Source organism: Lissotriton helveticus, chromosome 10 (genome assembly GCF_964261635.1).
Source record: "Lissotriton helveticus chromosome 10, aLisHel1.1, whole genome shotgun sequence".
Lineage (NCBI taxonomy): Eukaryota > Metazoa > Chordata > Amphibia > Caudata > Salamandridae > Lissotriton > Lissotriton helveticus.
In genome coordinates, this window is record NC_136071.1 from 375763964 (window position 1) to 375783998 (window position 20035).

The 20035-nt window shown below is 47.8% G+C and overlaps 1 protein-coding gene across 4 annotated transcripts in view; it reads left to right on the top strand.

Moving 5' to 3' along the window:
• LOC144784054 (uncharacterized) overlaps positions 1-20035 on the top strand; it is a 284352-nt gene that overhangs the window by 116264 nt on the left and 148053 nt on the right. For 3 of the 4 annotated variants that reach the window (XM_078662750.1, XM_078662749.1, XM_078662751.1), the window contains one exon: positions 6904-6975. The exons of the other annotated variant lie outside the window; for it this stretch is intronic. In XM_078662750.1, the coding sequence (XP_078518876.1) occupies positions 6904-6975 (72 nt within the window). The remainder of the gene's footprint in view (positions 1-6903; positions 6976-20035) is intronic. 4 annotated transcript variants of the gene reach the window in all.

The window sequence follows — 20035 nt, forward strand, 5'->3', positions numbered from 1 at the left end:
GCACTGCAATTTCGGTGCAATGACTGATGAAATGATCCGCGATCAAATCATCGTGCATGTTAAAAACAAAAAAAGTTCAAGATAAATTATGGTGTATTGGTGATCCCAGTTTAGAGGAAACTATTTCTATCGCTAAGTCAACTGAAATGTCTGAAAAATGGATGGGCATTGTGGATAAACAGAATTCTAATCCCAGTAAAACCATTCCTGAAGAAGAAGTATGTGTTGTTAGAGCTAAGTGGAATGAAAAAAATACCATGTCTAATCAACCTAAGAATAAAAATACTTTTGACACTAGCAATAGGAGACCTGATGTTGCAAATAATGCATGGTCATGCTTTAGATGTGGTAGCAGGTCTCATATTGCGTCATTTCATGGTTGCCCTGCCATAAACAAAACATGTAATGTCTGTGGTAAAGTGGGGCATTTTAGCAGTGTCTGTAGGGAAAGACGTTACAGTACACAATGGCGTACTGGTCCACCATCACGTCCGCCTTCCAACAGCGTTATACCCTCAAAAATTTCTTCTCTTAATGAGGTGGAGGAGGAAAAACAAGTTCCTGAAAGGGGTTTTGTTGTTTCGATTATTCAAAGTGGATGTGCTTTGGTCACAAGAAAGAAGTCTCCCAAGTGCATTTTTCATGTTTTCTCAATTGCAATTGAGCTTATGGTGGATTCTGGCTCTCCGTGGACCATCATTACTAGAGACTACTTTAATGAGAAGTTAAGCAGTATTTGTGATTTGATCAGTTTACAACAATCAGACATTTTAGCAGAAGGCTTTAGTGGGTACTTGATTGATATTGAAGGTTTCCTTAACGTTCCGTTAACTTTCAGAGGCAGAATGGCTCAAATTAAATTATACATTGCTGTGAAGGGTATAAATGTCTTAGGTTGGCAAGACCAATGGGAGCTTGGTATTAAACTAAATCCACGGGCAAAGGATCCTATTTCTTTGTGCACTGATCAGGAAATGATCGGGTCCATTTGCCCTAGTGTGGGGGAGAGAAGTGACATTTCGTATTGGAGCAAAAAGTTTGATAAAGTTTTCAGTGATCAGTTAGGTAAGTTAAAAATTTTTGCACATCAGATAAAATTGAAGGAAGGTGCCATTCCAGTTAAACAAAAGTTAAGAGGGGTTCCATTAAATGTCAGGGATGATTTGCTTGATGATTTGCTTAAAGATAATATCATTGAGCCTATCGAATCTGCAGAATGGGTTTCGCCTATTGTTTTAGTGCGGAAACCTGATCAATCTTTGAGAGTCTGTGTTGATTTAAGGGCTCTCAATTCTAACATCATTGTTGATTGCCATCCCCTGCCCAATATTAATGAGCTCGTTTCGTTGTTTGATGGTGCGCAAATCTTTTCCACTTTTGATCTTAGGTCTGCGTACCATCAAATTGAGTTGACTGAGGATTCAAGGAAATACACAGCATTCATCACCCCTATGGGTTTATTTCAATACAGGAGGATGCCATTCGGATTAGCATCCGCTGCCTCAGTTTTCCAACGTGTAATGTTCCATATCTTTAAGGACTTTGACATATTTGTAAAATGCTTTCAAGACGACATTTTAGTATTTTCTAAGAATGAAGAAGAACATATTTCACATTTGGATGTGGTATGTAGTAGACTGGAAAATGTTGGTCTCACTCTTAAAGCACACAAGTGCAATGTATTCAAAAAATCAGTTGAATATTTGGGACACACATTGTCAAGGGAAGGTTTGGTTCCAAAAAAATCCAATGTTGAGGCCATTCTCAAAGCTCCTTCTCCAGCCAACAAAGAACAACTCCTTTATTTTTCTGGCATGTGTGAGTATTATAGTAAGTTCGTGGTCAACTTTGCCACAAAGATGGAGCCGTTAAGAAAATTACTAAGGCAAAACAATGAATTTATTTGGGGTTCTGAACAGGAAAAAGCTTTTGCTGACATTAAAAATTAAATTGTTAATTCGCCCACTCTGAAACCATTTAGGATGGGTAAGGAATGTATTATCACAACAGATGCGAGCTTGTATGGTTTAGGATGTGTGTTATCTCAGTCTGATGGTGTGCTTGAATGGAATGTGGCATTTTCCTCTAGGACCTTGAGTGAAACAGAGCGAAGGTATGCAGTTATAGAGCGGGAGTTGTTGTCCTGTGTTTGGGCCATAGAACATTTCAGAATTTATATTTGGGGGAGCAAATTTGTTCTCAGAACAGATCATAAGCCTCTTGTAAATATTTTATTGGTTGGTGGTGGTTGGAATGCCACAGCTAGGATTGCGCGTTTAGCTTCCAGGTTGCAAGAGTATACTTTTACAGTTGAGTACATTCCTGGAAAAAAAAAATGTCACGGCCGACTGTCTGTCACGTCTTCCGTGTGATAGTAAAGAGAACAAAGTCAATGTTTTGAGGGAATTAGATTTTGTATTATGTTTAGCTGATGTTGTTTCTTCTCAATATCATGACATATCTGAACAGCTTTGGTTGGAGTGTCAAGCTAAGGATGAGAGGTTTGTGTTACTCAAAGTTTATGTTGGAGGGTTGGCCAAACAAAACCAATGTCAGGGATGATTTACTCCCATTTTACAATGTTGCTGATGAGTTGCATTTTGAAGGTAATTTTGTGTTCAAATCTGACAAATGTATTCCACCTTCTGGTGTTCAGGAGCTTATCCTAAAGTTGGCACACAAAGCGCATCCTGGTATTTCTAGTATGAAACGTTTGATCAGGCTGAATTTTTGGTGGCCAGGGATGGACCGCTTCATTGACCGAACTGTTAGGGACTGTTCTGATTGTTGTGCCAAGGACAAAATGTTAAAGTTGCATGTTCCACCCCTTAAATCTGTTGAGTGGCCCATTTTGCCATGGAGCAAATTAGCTTTTGATATTTCAGGTCCTTTCCACATTCTTCCGGGGACCTCACGTTTTGCATTAGTGATGATAGATTATCATTCTAAATGGCCAGAGGTAAGGTTTGTCGCTAAGGTTACTTCTGAGGTTGTCATTTCATTTTTCCAAGAAGTTTTTGCAAGGGAAGGGAGTCCTGCGGTTCTAGTGTCTGATAATGGTGTGCAGTTAGTTTCATCTGAGATGCAATCTTTCTTGCGCTCTTGCAATATTAAACATATTCGCACTTCCTTGTATGAGCCACATGAGAATGGACAGGTTGAGCGCTTCAATCGGGTCTTAAAGGGCTTTGTGGTTGATGCTGTTAAGGAAAAGGGTAACTGGTTGAATGCGTTAAGAGAAAAATTGTGGATGTATCGCATCACTCCTCATACCACTACAGAAGTAAGTCCCTTTAGGTTGCTCAAAGGCAGGGGTCCTGCGTCATCTGTTTGCCCTTGATGGCTTAAGGAGAAGTGCAAGAGTGTGGGTGAAGATGTTGTTGATATTCAGAAGGTTGCAGATAAAGTGGTTGACAAACAAACCAAATCTGCTGAGTGGTATAACCGTAGATGGAGGACTAAAGAGCATGGTCTGTGCGTGGGAGATTGGGTCAGAGTTCAGAAACCTTTCATGGTCAGCAAGGGTCTGAGTAAGTTTGGCAGACCCATTCAAGTTAAAAAGGTTTTTAGTAATTCAGTCATCACCCAAGATGGTAAGGTCTGGAATATTAGAAAGGTTGCTAAATGTCCTTTGCAAAATGTTCAGGTTGATAATTCAAATGTTGATTCTAGTTTTTCCTCTGTCCCTGATTCTGTGGCTTCCAGGGTCAAAGATGATTCGCGTATCAGAAGGAGACCCAATTCTCTTCAGGATTTTGTTTGATGCAATTCCCTTTATTTGTTTTTATTAAAAGAGGGAGATGTGTTATATTCTGCAATGTCTCTTTAACTGCATGCGCTGTGCAGGTCGTGCTTTGCATTCTGTGTTCTGTACAGAGCTTTGCTAATGTAACATTCTACCCTTCTCTGTCAGTTATTGCTTGGACATTGCTGTACCTGTACCTGATGCTGTGCTGTCAATAAACAACTTACTTATACAAGCTCCTGCTCGGTTTCTTACACCCGGGTTTCGGGATATCTTCCCTCATCAGTAGAGAACGTATTTGGGGTGGAAAAGAAGGCCGCCAAGCAACCGTCACAGGCCTCGATGCCCAACTGGCACGCAGGTGCGTCATCCAGAAGCTCGTCCGCTTAAAGGCCCAAGGGAGCCCATTTGTAGAATCAACCGCAATGGATCGCACACCGCTAGCCCCTCCTCCGGATCGTCCCTAAGGATTCTGGTACGTATAGTTCATAAGTGGTTCACCTCAGTAGGTGCAAGTAAGTACTTGTAGTTGTGAAGATCTCTAGACCCGAGACATGGCCCGAGTTTCGGGATATCTTCCCTCATCAGTAGATAACGTATTTGGCTCCCTTGAGCTTTGAGCCGACGGGCTCCTGGACGACGCACCTGTGTGCCGGTTCTGGCATCGAGGCCTTTGACGGTTGTTTGGCGGCCTTCTCTTCCACCCCTAACTATTTTCTCTACTGATGAGGGAAGTTATCCCGAAACCCGAGCCATGTCTCGGGCGATATCCTAAAACCCGGGACATGTATCGGGTCTAGAGATCATCAGTTCTACAAGTACCTACTTGCACCCACTGGGGTGAACCACTCAAGAACTCCATGTACCAGATTCCCGAGGGGCGATCCGGAGGAGGGGCTAGCGGTGTGCGCTCCATTGCGATTGCTTGTAGAAAGACTGGAGGACTGCTTCACAGCAAGGGTCGCTCCTGCATCCCCTGTTTCAACTAGTCTGCTTTCTCTTGGTGCTCCTCGTGGATAGTCTTGCTTCCTGCAGGTCCTATCCCTCTCCTTCCACCCCTTTCTCAGCAGGCAAACAGACAGGCTTCTAGGTACCAGGCAGACTCTTGACTCCTTTAGCCGAAAGTACAGATATCCGGTGATGTCCTTTCACATCAGGGAGACTGATTGTCAGGCAGCCACCAGCCCTGGTCTCTCTAATCCAGGCTTCTCCAATGAGTAGGTTGTGAGCTACTGATAGCTCTCTATCTACCTGTAAGTAGCTCTCCTGTATGCAGCACACCCTCTAATTTAGAAGCTTTTTCCTTGGATTAATTCATAAATGTTTTTTCAAAATTGGAACGCGTGTATTCAAGACAAAGACGAACATGTGTGTAGTTTCAGAATAGATTAGCTTAGCTGTTGGTTGAAGACAAATGGCTTGATTTCTAAAATATATTTAAAGTTGATATTCGTGTGATAAATCCTGAGTATTGGTGAGTTAAAAATATATATATATATATATTATTATGATGCCATGGGCATTGCATTTGTGGCTATGATGTATTACACGCCAATGTCCAATTATGGTGATATTGCAGTATCCTCGCACAATTTCTGATTTTTTTGCAGAGGGGCTGCAATAGATCTACTCGACAACTCACAAGTGTAGTCTGCTTGCATAGTAATAAAATGACAGTGCTGCCAGTATCACACCATTTCCACTATAATCACTCCCACGCAAGAGTTACACCAAACCTAACCAGTGCACCATCTAAACGAATGGTTGCCCCAAACTCACAAATGCTCAACACTGTTCTCCAGGGCTACTGCCAGTCTGTTGGGAAAGTCAATGCCCCAGAGAATGTTCCCAGGAGCTCTCTCCCTCAAAGATTACTTTCACCTACTGCTTCCTGACCCCATTTTCTGTTCCGAGCTGTTGTCCTACAGCTCCCCCTACTTTTCCTCAGAGCTACTCCAATTCTGCCCAATGCAGCTTCTAGTCCATTGCCTTCAAGGGCTGAGCCCATCCTCACCATCCTCACGAAGCGCGGAGGTACCCCTTCGGGAGTGATTCCAGCGCTATATAAGCACATAATTAATTAATTAATTGCCTTCAAGGGCTGAGCCCATCCTCACCAGTTGTATCTTTTTCCATAAGGATGCTCAGTGGTATAGCCGGTGCCACAAGAAATACTCCCATTCAGTTCAGTGCAAAAACATGACCCTAAGGGCTGCTTCTTGTTGCTTTAAATGGTTGTTTTAAGCTTACCTACTGAAGTCTATGTGCCTATAAGAACTGCTTCCAGTCTGCTCACTGCAGTCTCCAGGCCCGCCATTTGCAGAGGTCTCTGGTCTCATGATTCTTCTCAACATGCTTAGATCATTACTAATGACCTATAGAATCACATTTAGAAACTAATATTTTGGAAATTGCAAAACTCTTTCAAGTTGTCTCTTCTGATCATTAGTTGTGCTTCTGGCTTAGGGCCTCATTTGGTCCCTGGCGAGCTGCCTGCTCGTTTCACAGAGGCTCTGGCCTCCACTCTCCGAGCATAACACCGCCAGACTCTTTAGAAATCCCTCTTTGGTTGGCAGGGATCTCTTAAGGCTACACCCTAGGATCATGTAAATGCCAAGTAGGCACCATGGTTTGGCCTTGGTCTGCATTTGTTACATCTTTTTTTTTTTTTTTTTTTTAAATCCAACTCCCAAAGCAGGAGTAAAACACTCAGTTAATGGCCCAACACACTGGGAGTGTTTGATTCAATTACCTTGCCCGAAGCCACCATGCCTTGCACAGCAGTCCTAGGTAGGAAAATCTAGCAATAGTTGCTCCATCCTAAATATGGTGAACCAACTGTCACTGTGACCTTGGTAGCCCAGTGGTGGATGGGCCACCAGGCCAGGGGCAGATGGGCTGCTTGTCAAGAGTGAGCCAGCTAAGCAAGCTGAGGATCTGCCACAGAAATCCTGCACTTCCCTTATTGCTAAGCCTTGCCAGAGCTTGTTTTATGCTAAGAACATATTTTGCTGAATTTACATGTTATCTATCTCAATGTTTTTTTACCTGAAACCTGTGCTAGCAAACTGACCAAGAACAGTCAGAAAGTGACCAATACATTTCAGAACAAGCCTAAAGTAGTTGTTTTTTGTGTTGAATGACTTTCACCTTTCCAGGATCGTGAAAGAAAGCGACAATTGAAAAGAGAGGCTACGGAATTACGCCACCTCACAACAATGAACATTGGGGTGAGTGTTTCTTCTGGTTAATCCTTTGCATGTGGAAGTACGAGGTCTGATGTAATTTTTTTTAAATAAATGTAGCCATATGAGTTAGTGTCAGATACCTGCATTAGTATTAGAGAGCAAAAAGATTTCTAATAGATGGCACTTTTGGAAGGAATCTTGCTAGCCAGAATAGTACATTTAATTTGGTATGTACCTCTGGGTCCTTTTGGATATTGGTGTAATGATAGTTTACAAATAGTCCTGGGTTTTCCGGAGCTGTGATGTTTTTTGATTTGTTATTCATTTTCTGTAGTGATAAATGAGTCAATGAAGATGGGATTCTCTAAATAGGGGTCAGTATATATCTGAGTATCCGAGGCAGGTCTGAACATCTTTCAAAGAACGTGCCATTGACTTTGTTCCCTGAATTGTTACTTAACTAAATACAGGAGTCAAGCTCACAGAAACATGAGTCTTCCAGGGCTATTTGTTTCATTTCTAATGAGGGGACTGTAGTGTATGGGGACAGGTGTCAAGTCACTGTCTGGATACAGATTTCTGGTCAGATTAATGTGTGTGTTTCCCCAAATCTTCCTTCGGAATGAAGATGCAAACTTTGTCCATGATTCCTAGGAGAGCATGTAACTCAAGATTCATATTGATGACCAGGAGCGTCCATGTAGCTAACTGACTGTAATGTTGGTGGCAAAGTTTCATTTTCTACTCCTCTTTATATGTGGGGGGCAAGATGCCGGCCGAGTGCTCGGCTGTGTGAGCTAACCTACCTTGTATGTAAGGAAGAAGGGGTATCCCCGACTAGAGTTCCTAATACGGGATAGATATAATGGTTGAGAAAAATAATTAGGAACTAATGTTTAAACAAAGGACAAAGGTGGACTAGTGACAGCATAAACTATGATTGAACAGAATACATGGTACAAAATTATTTTATTAAATATTCATTATGGTAAAAAACACATTATTATTTAGATATACATGGTTATTGTGTACATGCCTTCATTATACATTTGACTTTTTATCTGCATGTATGGACAATTATGATCGGATCCTATACATATTTCATGGTCAGAAAAAGTTTAAATTGAGATCTGTGCGAAGGCTTTTTTTCAAATTAAACACATTATACATTAAAACATGGCTAGGTATATCATCATGATATACCTAGCCATGTTTTAATGTATAATGTGTTTAATTTGAAAAAAAGCCTTCGCACAGATCTCAATTTAAACTTTTTCTGACCATGAAATATGTATAGGATCCGATCATAATTGTCCATACATGCAGATAAAAAGTCAAATGTATAATGAAGGCATGTACACAATAACCATGTATATCTAAATAATAATGTGTTTTTTACCATAATGAATATTTAATAAAATAATTTTGTACCATGTATTCTGTTCAATCATAGTTTATGCTGTCACTAGTCCACCTTTGTCCTTTGTTTAAACATTAGTTCCTAATTATTTTTCTCAACCATTGAGCTAACCTACCTTACCTGGATGAATCGCCTCCTCTGAAGCTGTGTTTATCCAGACTCCATGTCTGCAAGCCGAGCTGAGCTTTGAGTCATGTCTCAAATGCTCCAATGCTAAGACTTCTGTTAAACTCTGCTGGCTTCCCGAGTGCGATATCGCACAGAATTTGGCGTGTCCCTGCACTATACTTACTAGCTTCTCCTCGCTCAGCAGTTTTCCTCCGCAAGCATCATCCCCGGAGGGGTCCTCGAGATAGCATGGCCCCTCGAGATAGCATGGCCCCTAAAATCACAGCTACGGCCGCAGCTGCAGCCGCAAGGGCTCAATCCGCTCTCAATGCTCGATTGAATAGAACAGCGGAATCGGATGCCAGAGCCTCGCAATTGCAGACGGTCCATGAAACAGTAACTAACAGCCTGATTCATCAACGGGCCGTTTTGCGTGGCCCTAATAGCGAATCATAGCGACTCGCTATTGAGGACACGCAAAACGGTATTCATGTTGGAATTGCTAAATAAATAGCGATTCCTACATGTTCTCTATTTGCGAGTAGCAATTTGCTACTCGCAAAAAAAGGAATAACTCCCCATTCATTCCTATGGGCCAAAAGGCCCATAGGAATGAATAGGGAGTATCCCTTATTTGCGAGTAGCAATTTGCTACTCGCAAATCAGATAGCGATTTTAAGGGTGCCAGGGGTGTCCAAAGGACACCCTGTAGCACCCCTAAAATGCACATTTGAACAGGTGTTGCGCACACACATGTCCAAAGGACATGTGTGAGTGTAACATGCAAAAGAAAAAAATGCACTAAAGTGCTTTTTACACTATTTACGCAATTTACCACCAAGTCAGACCTGGTGGTAAATTGAGACCAAATATTGCGATTTCGCTATTTCTATTTGGTTGATGAATTGCATTTAAGGAATCTCTATTAGAGATTCCTCAAATCCAATTCCTCGCAAATATGCGATTTAGCTAATAGTGATTTTTGCATTTGGGATGATGAATACCAAATGCAAAAATCGCACTCGCAAAGGGCCAGATTCTCAGAATCTGGCCCTTTGCGACCGCAAATCAGCTTGATGAATCAGGCTGTTGGTCTCTACATTTGCTACTACAGCTGCCCCTGCGGCAACGATCAGCAAAATCAAGCAGACTTTTCAGGCACTTTTCAAGAATGTGAAAAGCAAAACATCTGCAGGTATCCGTAGCGGAAAGCAGGTGTACTCTACTTCACCGCAGGCTACCAACCGTGCAAAGACTTCAGGAAATGGCGCTATTCCTCCCATGAATGGGGGGCCGTGTAGGTCACTACAACAGAGCAAGGCTACACAGGACAACAGGGGCTTACAAAAAGCCATGCGAAGACTATTCCGGATAATGAAAGTCTAACCAGAGCCTCACAGCCTGTGCTCACTCCCCGGTGAGAGGGAGTATGAGAGATGTAGTTTTATCCAAGGTGAGCAATTTAACTGCAGGTCCTCCCCATTTTCCTCCATCTGTCAACATCCCTGAGCATAAGGTTGCCGCTGCTTGTGGCTCTGACTGTCCTGCTGACGGGGCTGAGTCTTCCAGGGAACCTGAGGGGGGAGACACATTGTTCTCTCTGTCTGAGCACACGGGGTCCTCAATTGATGACGAGGATGATCTCGACAGAGTCTGGACCGACGATGGCAGCGATGTCAGAGATTGGCGGCTAAATGAGGTCCTCTGTAATAAAGCTTTACCCCATAGTCCTCTGACAGTACTGAAAGTAAATAACTTAAAAAATCAGGAGGTATTTAACAAGGTCTCCGCTGCTTCTGGGTCATTATCCTGGGACAGTCCACAATCTGCACAAACCAGCTCAGGGGAGAGTGATATAACTAGGGGCCAGAATGTGCCATCTAATCAGGATGAGCTACCACCAGGAGAGATAACTCTTGCAGTTGTCTACCAGACTATGATGGCGCACCAAGAAGAGTCCCGGCAGGAGAATGCTCGAACGCAGGGGGCTTGTCGAAGAGTCCAAAACTCCATCCGCAGATTGGCCAAAACCTGCACTGACATAGCTGCCCGAGTCATAGAGGCCAAGGAGAGGATTTCTAATCTGGAGGATGCCCTAGCAACACAGAAGGCTGCAACCAACACGATTGGCTCCCAGAAGGACGATATTCTGTGGAAGCTGATTGACTTAAAATAGGGCCAGGAGAAACAACCTTAGGTTCTTAGGGGTCCCTGAGGGTCGTGAAGGAGGGGATGCTAGGCAATTTGTTGTTGAGCTTTTTACAGAGGCATTTCCAGAAGTAAAGCAATGGGATTGGGAGCTTGAAGTGCCACGTGCATATCGATTTCCCTTCAAACACAGACAGAAACCAGGGCCATCAGGAGATAGACCCAGAGCAATTTTTTTGTTCGCCCCGACTACTGCCCTGCAACGGTCAAGCGGAGGTGTCCGCTCCGCCAGCTGATATCCCCGTTTCAGCTAAAGGGTGCCCAAGCCTTTCTACTTTTCCCCTCCAAATTGAAAATAATCTATCCGGGTCAGACCAGATTCTTCCTTTCTGAAATCCAGGCCAGGGAATACTTGGCCATTGTTGAAATATTAGTTGCCAATAGACCATTAACAATATGTACGATTTACGGGCCAAACTTAGATGACCCTGAAGTGCTTAAGTATTTAAATGTGGAATTAGCCATGTGGCCCTCTCCCCTAGGAGAGCATTTAACTCAAGATTCATATTGATGACCAGGAGCGTCCATGTAGCTAACTGACTGTAGTGTTGATGGTAAAGTTTCAATTTCTACTCATCTTTATATGTGGGATGGCTCGGGGGAATCATCATCTATTCCCACTCTTGATTTCATATATGATGCCAACAATTGTGAAGATTTGGAACTCTATGCAATCCACTGGATGGTCCAGATTGAACCTCTTAGTACAACACTTCTAATCCCTTCTCTAGCTTTGGAATCCCTCATCTAAAATATTAATTTCAAGATTCACTTGAGGCTAACACAAAAGAAAATGTTGCCTCATCAACACACTGTATCTTTCTCGCTTGTTTTCAGTTTGCTTCTCAACCTCGATGAGCGAGATATAGACTGTACTTGAAAAATGGAGCAGTGTTTAAAAGTTATATGTTATGGCTCGAAGACTAGCAAGTTCTGCATACAGGCAGAGTGCAAGAGCACGAGGCAGCTGTGAGAACTGGCAGTTTCCTGAAACTTTCTTCAGTTTTCGCCTAAAATTCTGCATGTGTGCTGTCGCATGTGAAAGATTTAGTGTACAATGAAGGGCTACGAGACAGCCCATTGTTTACCATTCTTTAGTGTTACTCTTATTTACTTCCTCCTAATTGGAGGGCGTGTGCTGGCCTCACTTCCCCTTCTTTCGTTTGGCGCATAGACCAAGTATTGATAGCTTCATCTTGATCACTTTATTTCTGCTACTCAGACTGCGATTAGGGTACTATTTTCTTCTTCTCCTGTCATTCATGTTTGTGTTGCTTCTTTCCCTCCCACACCCTCATGTGTGTGTCGCTCATTTAGCTCCCACTCCCTTGTTGTGTTACTTCCTTTCCTTCCACCCTTGTCTATTTTGCTACTTCCCTATCACCGCCACCCTCTCATTGTACATGTTGTCACTTGTATCTCATGCCTAACCTCCAGTTGTCCATATTGCTTTTTCCCTTCCACTGCACCTTCTTATTGCCTGTGTTTCTTCTTCCCATCCCATTGTCTATCCAGCCTCCCTATCACCATGTCTCGGAGAGGCCCGAGGGAAGGCAGCTGCCTACCGCTCTGTATGAATAAAGTCCTATTGAGATGTAAACGTGAGCAGGGTTTTACTTGCTGTGCTCAAGGTCTCTCGAATCTTCCCCAATACAGAGGCAGGCACAACAACATCTGGGACTCTTTGGGGAAACCTAGTCACGGAAACGTTTAGGAATAATATGTTGCTCGCAGACATATGCCACCCAGCCCCTCCCACAAAGGTTTTTTTTTATTTCTGGCTAAATTTATAAGTACTCCCCTGCTCCATTGTCTATTTTTTGTCCAATCCTCTCTCGCTCCAGGTTTCACCGGACTGCTTTCCACTTTGTAGTGTTTGGTCTCGGTTATTGCATGGTTAAACGCTTTTGTGTGCTGCTGACTCTGGAGTGTAGAACGTCTGACTAACCGTGGGAACTTAGGGTGAACAGGGTGCAGTCCCCTCGGTGCAGGAGTGTGAAAAGAGTATGTGAACCTGGAAATCAAGCATCCCTAGGTGAGACAGTTGGCTGTGTGGCAGTGTAGAGAAATCTGGTCCGCTTGTTGCACTGCACAATAAAGCGGGTTACAAATTGTATCCAGAGCAGCTCAGGCCTGTGTTGTCTCACATCGCTGCCGTGCTGGTACATGACTAGTGCTGTTCAAGGGCACGCACAGAGATGTCAATACTGGCCCACTGTAAATAAACGATTTGCAGGTCTTGTCTGATCAGAGGATGGACGTCTGTGTAGCTAGGGCCCTGGGAGATTTTCCTGGCACCAATCCTCATTCTTGCATTATTTATTCAGACAGTGCAGCCAGCAGTCGTCGGATGCACTCTTAACTAGTGTGCAGATTTTACATAATAAAGCATTCTTTGTCCTCTGTTTATGCACTGGCTCCGATGTGTTTATATCTTGTTATTCTTCGCTTTGAGCTTTATTATCAAATAAGTCTGTTTATTCTTCCTTACATACAACTACATTAAACACTACATCTGTTTGACATCCAAGTTATCATTTTTTTAATAAATTTAAACATTTGTGTGTTTTATCAATTTGCCTGATTCACGTTCATCGGACAAGATGATCTTATCTTTCATTGGTGTTTGCATATCTGAAAGAGACATGTTGGTGATAGATTCCTTACCTTAGAATATCCCCAGGCGTCAGACTGGATCCGGAAATTTTTTGCGTAGCAGTACCCATGCGCGTCGGTAGGCGTCGTCCGCGGCTCCGCGTCTGTCGTGGGCGCCGTGATGACGTCGTCGGAGTACTTAGACGCCAACCTCTGCATGCTGACGTCAGTTCTTCTTCTTTTTTCCGCGCCAGCAAGCGCTGATCCGGAAAAAGTGGTACCCTTAGTCTATTTATGACTAAACTTTTTCGATCATTTTTGATCTGTTTCGAAGTCTATACGACTCAGACGGTGCCGGTAGGGATGCCCGGGTTCAAACCCTGTGCCGACTGCGACCGACTGATGTCGGTTACCGACCCCCATCGCCGGTGTCTTCATTGCCTAGGCCTCGACCACAACGACAAGGCCTGCTCCGACTGTCGAGCCCTGACGTCTAAGGCTAGGCGGGAGCGGTCCCGAAAGCGACTCGAGCTCCGGCAGTCGGCTCCATGCCGCTCGAGGGACCGGTCGAGGGACCGGTCGAGGGACCGGTCGCGGGGTCGGAGCCACCATGGCTCCGGCAGTCGTCCACGGTCTTCAGGCTCCTCGGGTAAGCACAAGAAGTCGAAGAGACGTCATCCCTCTTCTGACTCCCCCTGACGCTCTCGCGATGCGGCCGTGGGTTCGGGCGACACCGCCCACGCGGCTCCGCTGGAGCCGCAGGTGTCGCGTCCTGCTCCATACCCGCTGGTCCCTGGGCAGAACGCGACGCCGGGGGAGATTGATGACTTCCTCGTGGCCATGAGGTCGCTCGCTCCTCCGTCGGGTTCCGCGGCGCCTTCGGGCCAAGCGGTCCCTACTGGGTCCCCACGCGGGCCGGGTGCTTCGGCCCTGGCGCCGTCGGCGACTTCGGTCTCGACGCCGCAGGGCCCCACTGGATCCAGTTCCGGATCGTCGCCGGTCAACCTCACGACCTTGCCGGCGCTGGCCCCAAGGGTGTCACCCCCGGCGCCGTCCCAGGACGACGCCGTCCCTGGTCCTGCCCTCGGTTCGGGTCAGGCGTCGGAGTGGCGCCGCTCGGCGCCGATGGGAGATTTCTATTTCTATGACCTGACCCCATCCTTTGAGCCTGAGTACCAGGCGATGGGTGACGAGGAGGACTGGGAGGGGTCTGAGGACTCTCTGGCACGCGAGTGTCGGTATTCTACGGACTGGACAGGTGAGCTTGGGGATGCCAGTGGCCTGGACACTTCGCCCGACACTGGTTTTGTCTCCCCTCCTAGCGTGGCTACGGAGGAGGGGGCTGCCTATAGCGTGGTGCTGATGAGGGCGGCCAAGGCCTTGGGCCTTTTATCTCCCCGTCGCAGCCGTGAGGACGAATCTCCTCACTGAGGTCCTTAAACCGCAGGCAAGCTCGGCCGAGCCCCTACTGCCGTTTAATGAGGCCCTATCAGATGTTCTTCTGGGCACTTGGTCCAAGCCCGCCACAGGTCAGCCTGTGGATAGGAATGTGGCCAGGCGCCACCGCCCAGCTCCGGGCGACCCTTGCTTTCTGTCTACCCACCCCACTCCCGAGAGCCTGGTCATCCAGGCCTCTAATTCCCAGACCGCATTCCCGTCTGCTCCCCCCGACCGGGAATCCAAGAGCTACGAGCAATACGGAAAGAGAGTATTCTCCTCCCTAAGTTTAGGATTGCGGTCAGTCAATACCGCGTGCCTCTTGGGCCGCTACACCCACTCTCTGTGGGATACGGTCGCGGCCGTGCTGCCAGAATGCCCGGTGGAGGTCCGAGCTAAACTCTACCAAGCCCTTGTGGAGGGTCGAGATGCGGCACGTTATTCCATCCGGTGTGGGCTGGACACTACTGACTCACTGGGCAGAGCGATGGCAATGACGGTGGCGATTCGTCGCCACGCCTGGTTGAGATCTGCCAACTTCTCAGCTGATGTCCAAAACACACTTATGGACATGCGGTTCGATGGCCGTCGCCTCTTTGGCAACAAGGCAGACCATGCGCTTGAGCGCTTTATGGACTCCAGGGCTACGGCCAAGTCCTTGGGCCTCTCGGCCCCGCGCCAGCAAACGGCTGCCTTTCGCTCCTTTCGTGGCCAAGGAAGGGGCGCCCCTACACGTTCTGCCAGCCACGGGCCGCAGACTACCAGCCAGCGTGGTGGCGGACGTGGAAACCGTCGGGGACAACGGCGAGGCCAGTCCACACCTACCCCTGCAGCATCCGCCTCAAAACCCTCCTAGTCTGTGCTTTCAGGCCCATGTGACGCCAGTGGGGGGCAGGGTTCGCCATCACCACCACCACTGGCGCACTGTCACTTTGGACAGGTGGGTGCTGCAAATCGTCCGAAGGGGCTACTCCCTCCCCTTCGAGGCGTCCCCTCCAGCCATGCCACCGCAGTGCAACTGCATGTCGAGGATCACTTGAGGCTTCTACAGGAGGAAGTTACGGCCCTCTTGGCCAAGGGGGCCATCGAGCGCGTTCCTGGGCCAGAAGTAGGGTGTGGTTGTTAGTCCCACTACTTTCTGGTGCCCAAGAAGGGCAGAAGGGGCTTATGCCCTATCTTGGACCTACGGAACGTCAACGGCTTCCTCCGGAAGGAGAAGTTCAAGATGCTTACATTGGCTCAGGTCTTAGCTGCCCTAGACCCTGGAGACTGGATGGTAGCGTTGGACTTGCAGGACGCTTATTTTCACATCCCCGTCCTGCCGGCCCACCGGCGTTACCTGCGGTTCACGGTAGGCCACGAGCACTTTCAGTTTACCCTGCTCCCCTTCGGCCTTACCAGCGCCCACGGGTGTTCACGAAAGTGATGGCGGTGGTCGCAGCTCATTTGCGCAGGTTAGGGGTTTCAGTCTTCCCCTACCTCGACGACTGGTTGTTGAAGGCGGGCTCGCCCCAGACAGTCGTCAGCCACCTCCAGACTACGGCCGACCTCCTGCACCTGCTGGGGTTCTCCATCAATGTGCCGAAGTCACACGTGTCCCTCTCAGAAGCTCCTCCTCATCAGAGCGGTTCTAGACTCGGCGCAGTTTCGGGTTTATCCTCCCGAACAGCGGGTTCGGGATATTCAGGCTCTGATTCCGATCTTTCAGCCTTTATCCCGAGTCTCGGTCAGGTTGACGCTGCGGCTTCTGGGGCTGATGGCCTCCTGCATCCTTCTGGTGCATCACGCCCGGTGGCAGATGCGGGCTCTGCAGTGGGACCTGAAGTTTCAGTGGGCCCAGCATCAGGGCAACTTGTCCGACCATGTCTTGATCTCGGAGGGCACTGCAAGACAATTGCAGTGGTAGCTCCTGGACCGCGATTGGGTCAGCGGCAGATCCCTCTCCCTACCCCAACCGGAGCACGTAGTTGTGACGGACGCGTCCCTCCAGGGCTGGGGGGGCCACATGGGAGAGGCGGAGATCAGAGGCCTCTGGTCTCCGGCGGAGTCCCAGCTCCACATCAATCTTCTGGAGCTGCGGGCGATCCGGCTTGCACTGAAGGCATTCCTCCCCTCTGTCCGGGGGAGTGTAGTGCAGGTGTTCACGGACAACACCACCGCCATGTGGTACTGCAACAAATAGGGCGGGGTGGGGTCGTGGACCCTATGCCAGGAGGCTCTGCGCTTCTGGCAGTGCCTGGAACATCAGGGCGTGACCCTGGTGGTTCAACACCTGGCAGGTTCTCTGAACGCCAGGGTGGACGAACTCAGCCGTCGGTGCATGATGGATCACGAATGGCGTCTGAACTCGGATGTGGCGCAAGGCCTCTTTCAGCAGTGGGGAGAGCCTTGGTTAGATCTATTCGCCACAGAAGAGAATGCGCAATGTCATCAGTTCTGCGCATTGGAATTTCCAAGGCGGCACTCGCTCGGAGACGCTTTTCGTCACGAGTGGAGTTGCGGTCTATTGTACGCCTTTCTGCCTATACCCCTTCTGCCCAGAATGCTGAAGAAGATCAGGCGCGATCGGCCCCAGGTTATCCTTGTGGCTCCGGACTGGGCACGAAGATATTGGTATCCAGAGCTACTAAGCATGTGTGTCGATTCCCTCCGATTCGTCTGCCTCTTCAGGAGGACCTTCTGTCGCAGCAGCAGGGGACGGTCCTCCACCCGAACCTGTCCAGTCTCCACCTACAAGCTTGGAGATTGAGCGGGGACAGTTGAGGCCATTTGACTTGCCTCCTGAAGTCTGTAATGTCATTCTGGCAGCCAGGCGTCCCTCCACAAAGTCGGTATACGCCTGCAGGTGGAACAGATTTGTAGCATGATGCACAGCAAAGGCTGTGGATCCACTCTCTGCCCCCCTTTCTGAGGTTCTCCTCTTCCTTCTTTCTCTTGCACAGCAGGGCTCTTCTCTGGGCACTATCAAGGGCTACCTTTCTGCCCTTTCTGCCTTCTTAGGGCTACCTGATCAGCCATCTTTGTTCAAGTCCCCAATTGTAAATAGGTTTTTGAAGGGCATCACACACATGTTCCCTCCTGTTCCATTCGTGATGCCTAAGTGGGAATTGTACCTTGTACTTACTTATCTGATGTGCGCTCCCTTTGAGCCACTTCATAACTGTCCTCTCCACCTTCATACTCTGCAGACTGCTTTCCTGGTTGCCATCACCTCTGCCAGGAGAGTGAGTGTGCTCCATGCTCTTTCTTCCAAACCTCCTTTCCTTTCTGTCCATCCGGACAAGGTTGTGTTGCGGACACGACCCTCTTTCCTGCCCAAGGCAGTCACAGCCTTCCACATCGGGCAGTCCATCACCTTGCCCACCTTCTTTCCGTCTCCGCATCCCTGGAAAGAGGAAGAGAGGCTCCACCGTCTGGACCCAAAACATGCGCTCTCATACTATCTGAATCGCACACGCCAGTTCCGGGTGGATGACCAACTCTTTGTTGGTTTCGTGGGCGCTAAGAAGGGACGGGCGGTGCACAAACGGACCATCTCTCGGTGGATCGTGTTGTGCATCCAGGCATGCTACTCTTTGGCTAAAAAGGAGCCTCCTGTTGGGCTGAGGGCCCATTTTACTCGGGCCACGGCGACTACTACTGCCCTGGGCCGGGGAGTCCCCTTGCAGGACATTTGTCAGGCAGCTACGTGGGCCTCGCTGCACACGTTCGCAAGACACTACTGCCTGGACAGCCAAGTCCGGAGGGATGGCTTCTTTGGCCGTTCCGTCTGATAGATTCCTTACCGACCCACCCATCCTCCCCGTTCTGCGAACCGATATCTAGTGTTAAGGTCATCCCCTTTCAGGACCCTAGTTCCATCGCACCCGTGTTGGTTTTTATCATGGCTCTGCGTTTCTGGCGCGGAAAAGCTGTGTATAAGAACTGACGTCAGCACGTGGTTGCGGCGTCTAAGTACTCCGACGACGTCATCACGGCGCCCACAACGCCGACGACTGACGCGGAGCCGCGGACGACGCCTACCGACGCGCATCGGTACTGCTACGCAAAACAATTCCGGATCCGGTCTGACGCCTGTGGATATTCTAAGGTAAGAAATCTATCACTAACTAATGTCTCTTACAGATATAGCGTTACACAAGTAGTAACTTGTGCTTCGCATGAAAAAATGTTCAAAGAAATGGCCACCCAAGTCTTGCAGATTATTTTCCATCCATTATCTTTCTCTTATTTCTTCTTTCCCCCTTTGGTGTTTTTCTCTCACTTACTCCGGATCAAAGTCTGAGTGGAAATAAAAAGTGCAGGTGGGCCCAACATGCAAACACTAGCTCAAATTAAGCACTGAACTTCTTCTTAAACTGCAGGAAGCCACAAAGTTCCTTTTTAGGTCTCGGCTAGCGTAGGCTGCGCATGCCCAGTCTCGCTGGCGAGATCTCATGTCTCAGAGTAGCGAGGCTTAAACCCGCCCCTATTCTCCATTGGCTGGCCTCCTAAACGGCGGCCAGCCATTGGAGAAGAGGTCTCTATGACTATCTCTTTTCGCTGTAAGCCCTGTACTTTTCGGATTGAGGGGCGTGTTTATTTCGTTTCTTTCTCTAACGAAAAACACCCCCCTCCTCCCGAATCCGAAAAGGACGGAGCTTACAGACTCCTGCTGCCCGTCTCTCACATAGGGGAGGTTGGACAATGTCAATAACCTGCCTCAAAATCATAGTTTCTCCAAAGTACTTCTGAAGCAGTAAACTGTCTGACTTTGTTTATTTACCCCTGTCTTGGAGTTTAACGGATATCTTCAACCTATGGGTCAACGTGTCTGTAAATTCACGGACTTTCTTGCTGACATACGGTTCAATCTACCAGTAAATAAAAGAGGACACCCTCGACGACACCGCATAAACACAGGGGTATGTAGCCTATGGACCAAATTAAACACAGAAGTCCTCGCTAGCATATGCAAAGACGTCTTCAGTAACGTGCAGCAGGCTGTGGTCTTTGCCCAGCAGCACTATTACTCTCAGTAGCTGAGAGTCCCATCTTCACCGCGCCAGCCCCTGCTGAATCGCCCATCCTCCCGCTATTCCTCATGCGCACAGGGCCCACAGATGTCCGGGGGTTTATCCATACTGGGCATCGCACCCTCCTCGCTCCTCCTCCGGTGTTTCCCGCAGGTCTTCGACCTCCACAGGTCGCGGTGGCCGCTGCCATCCACCCAGAGTGCAGCACTGCGGGTACCGGCCAGCCGACGCAGAGACGTAACGTCACACCCGCACCGCCATGTTGGATGAGGCAGGGCCTATAGGTGGCAGCAATAAGCATATTGACTTCACTGTGCAC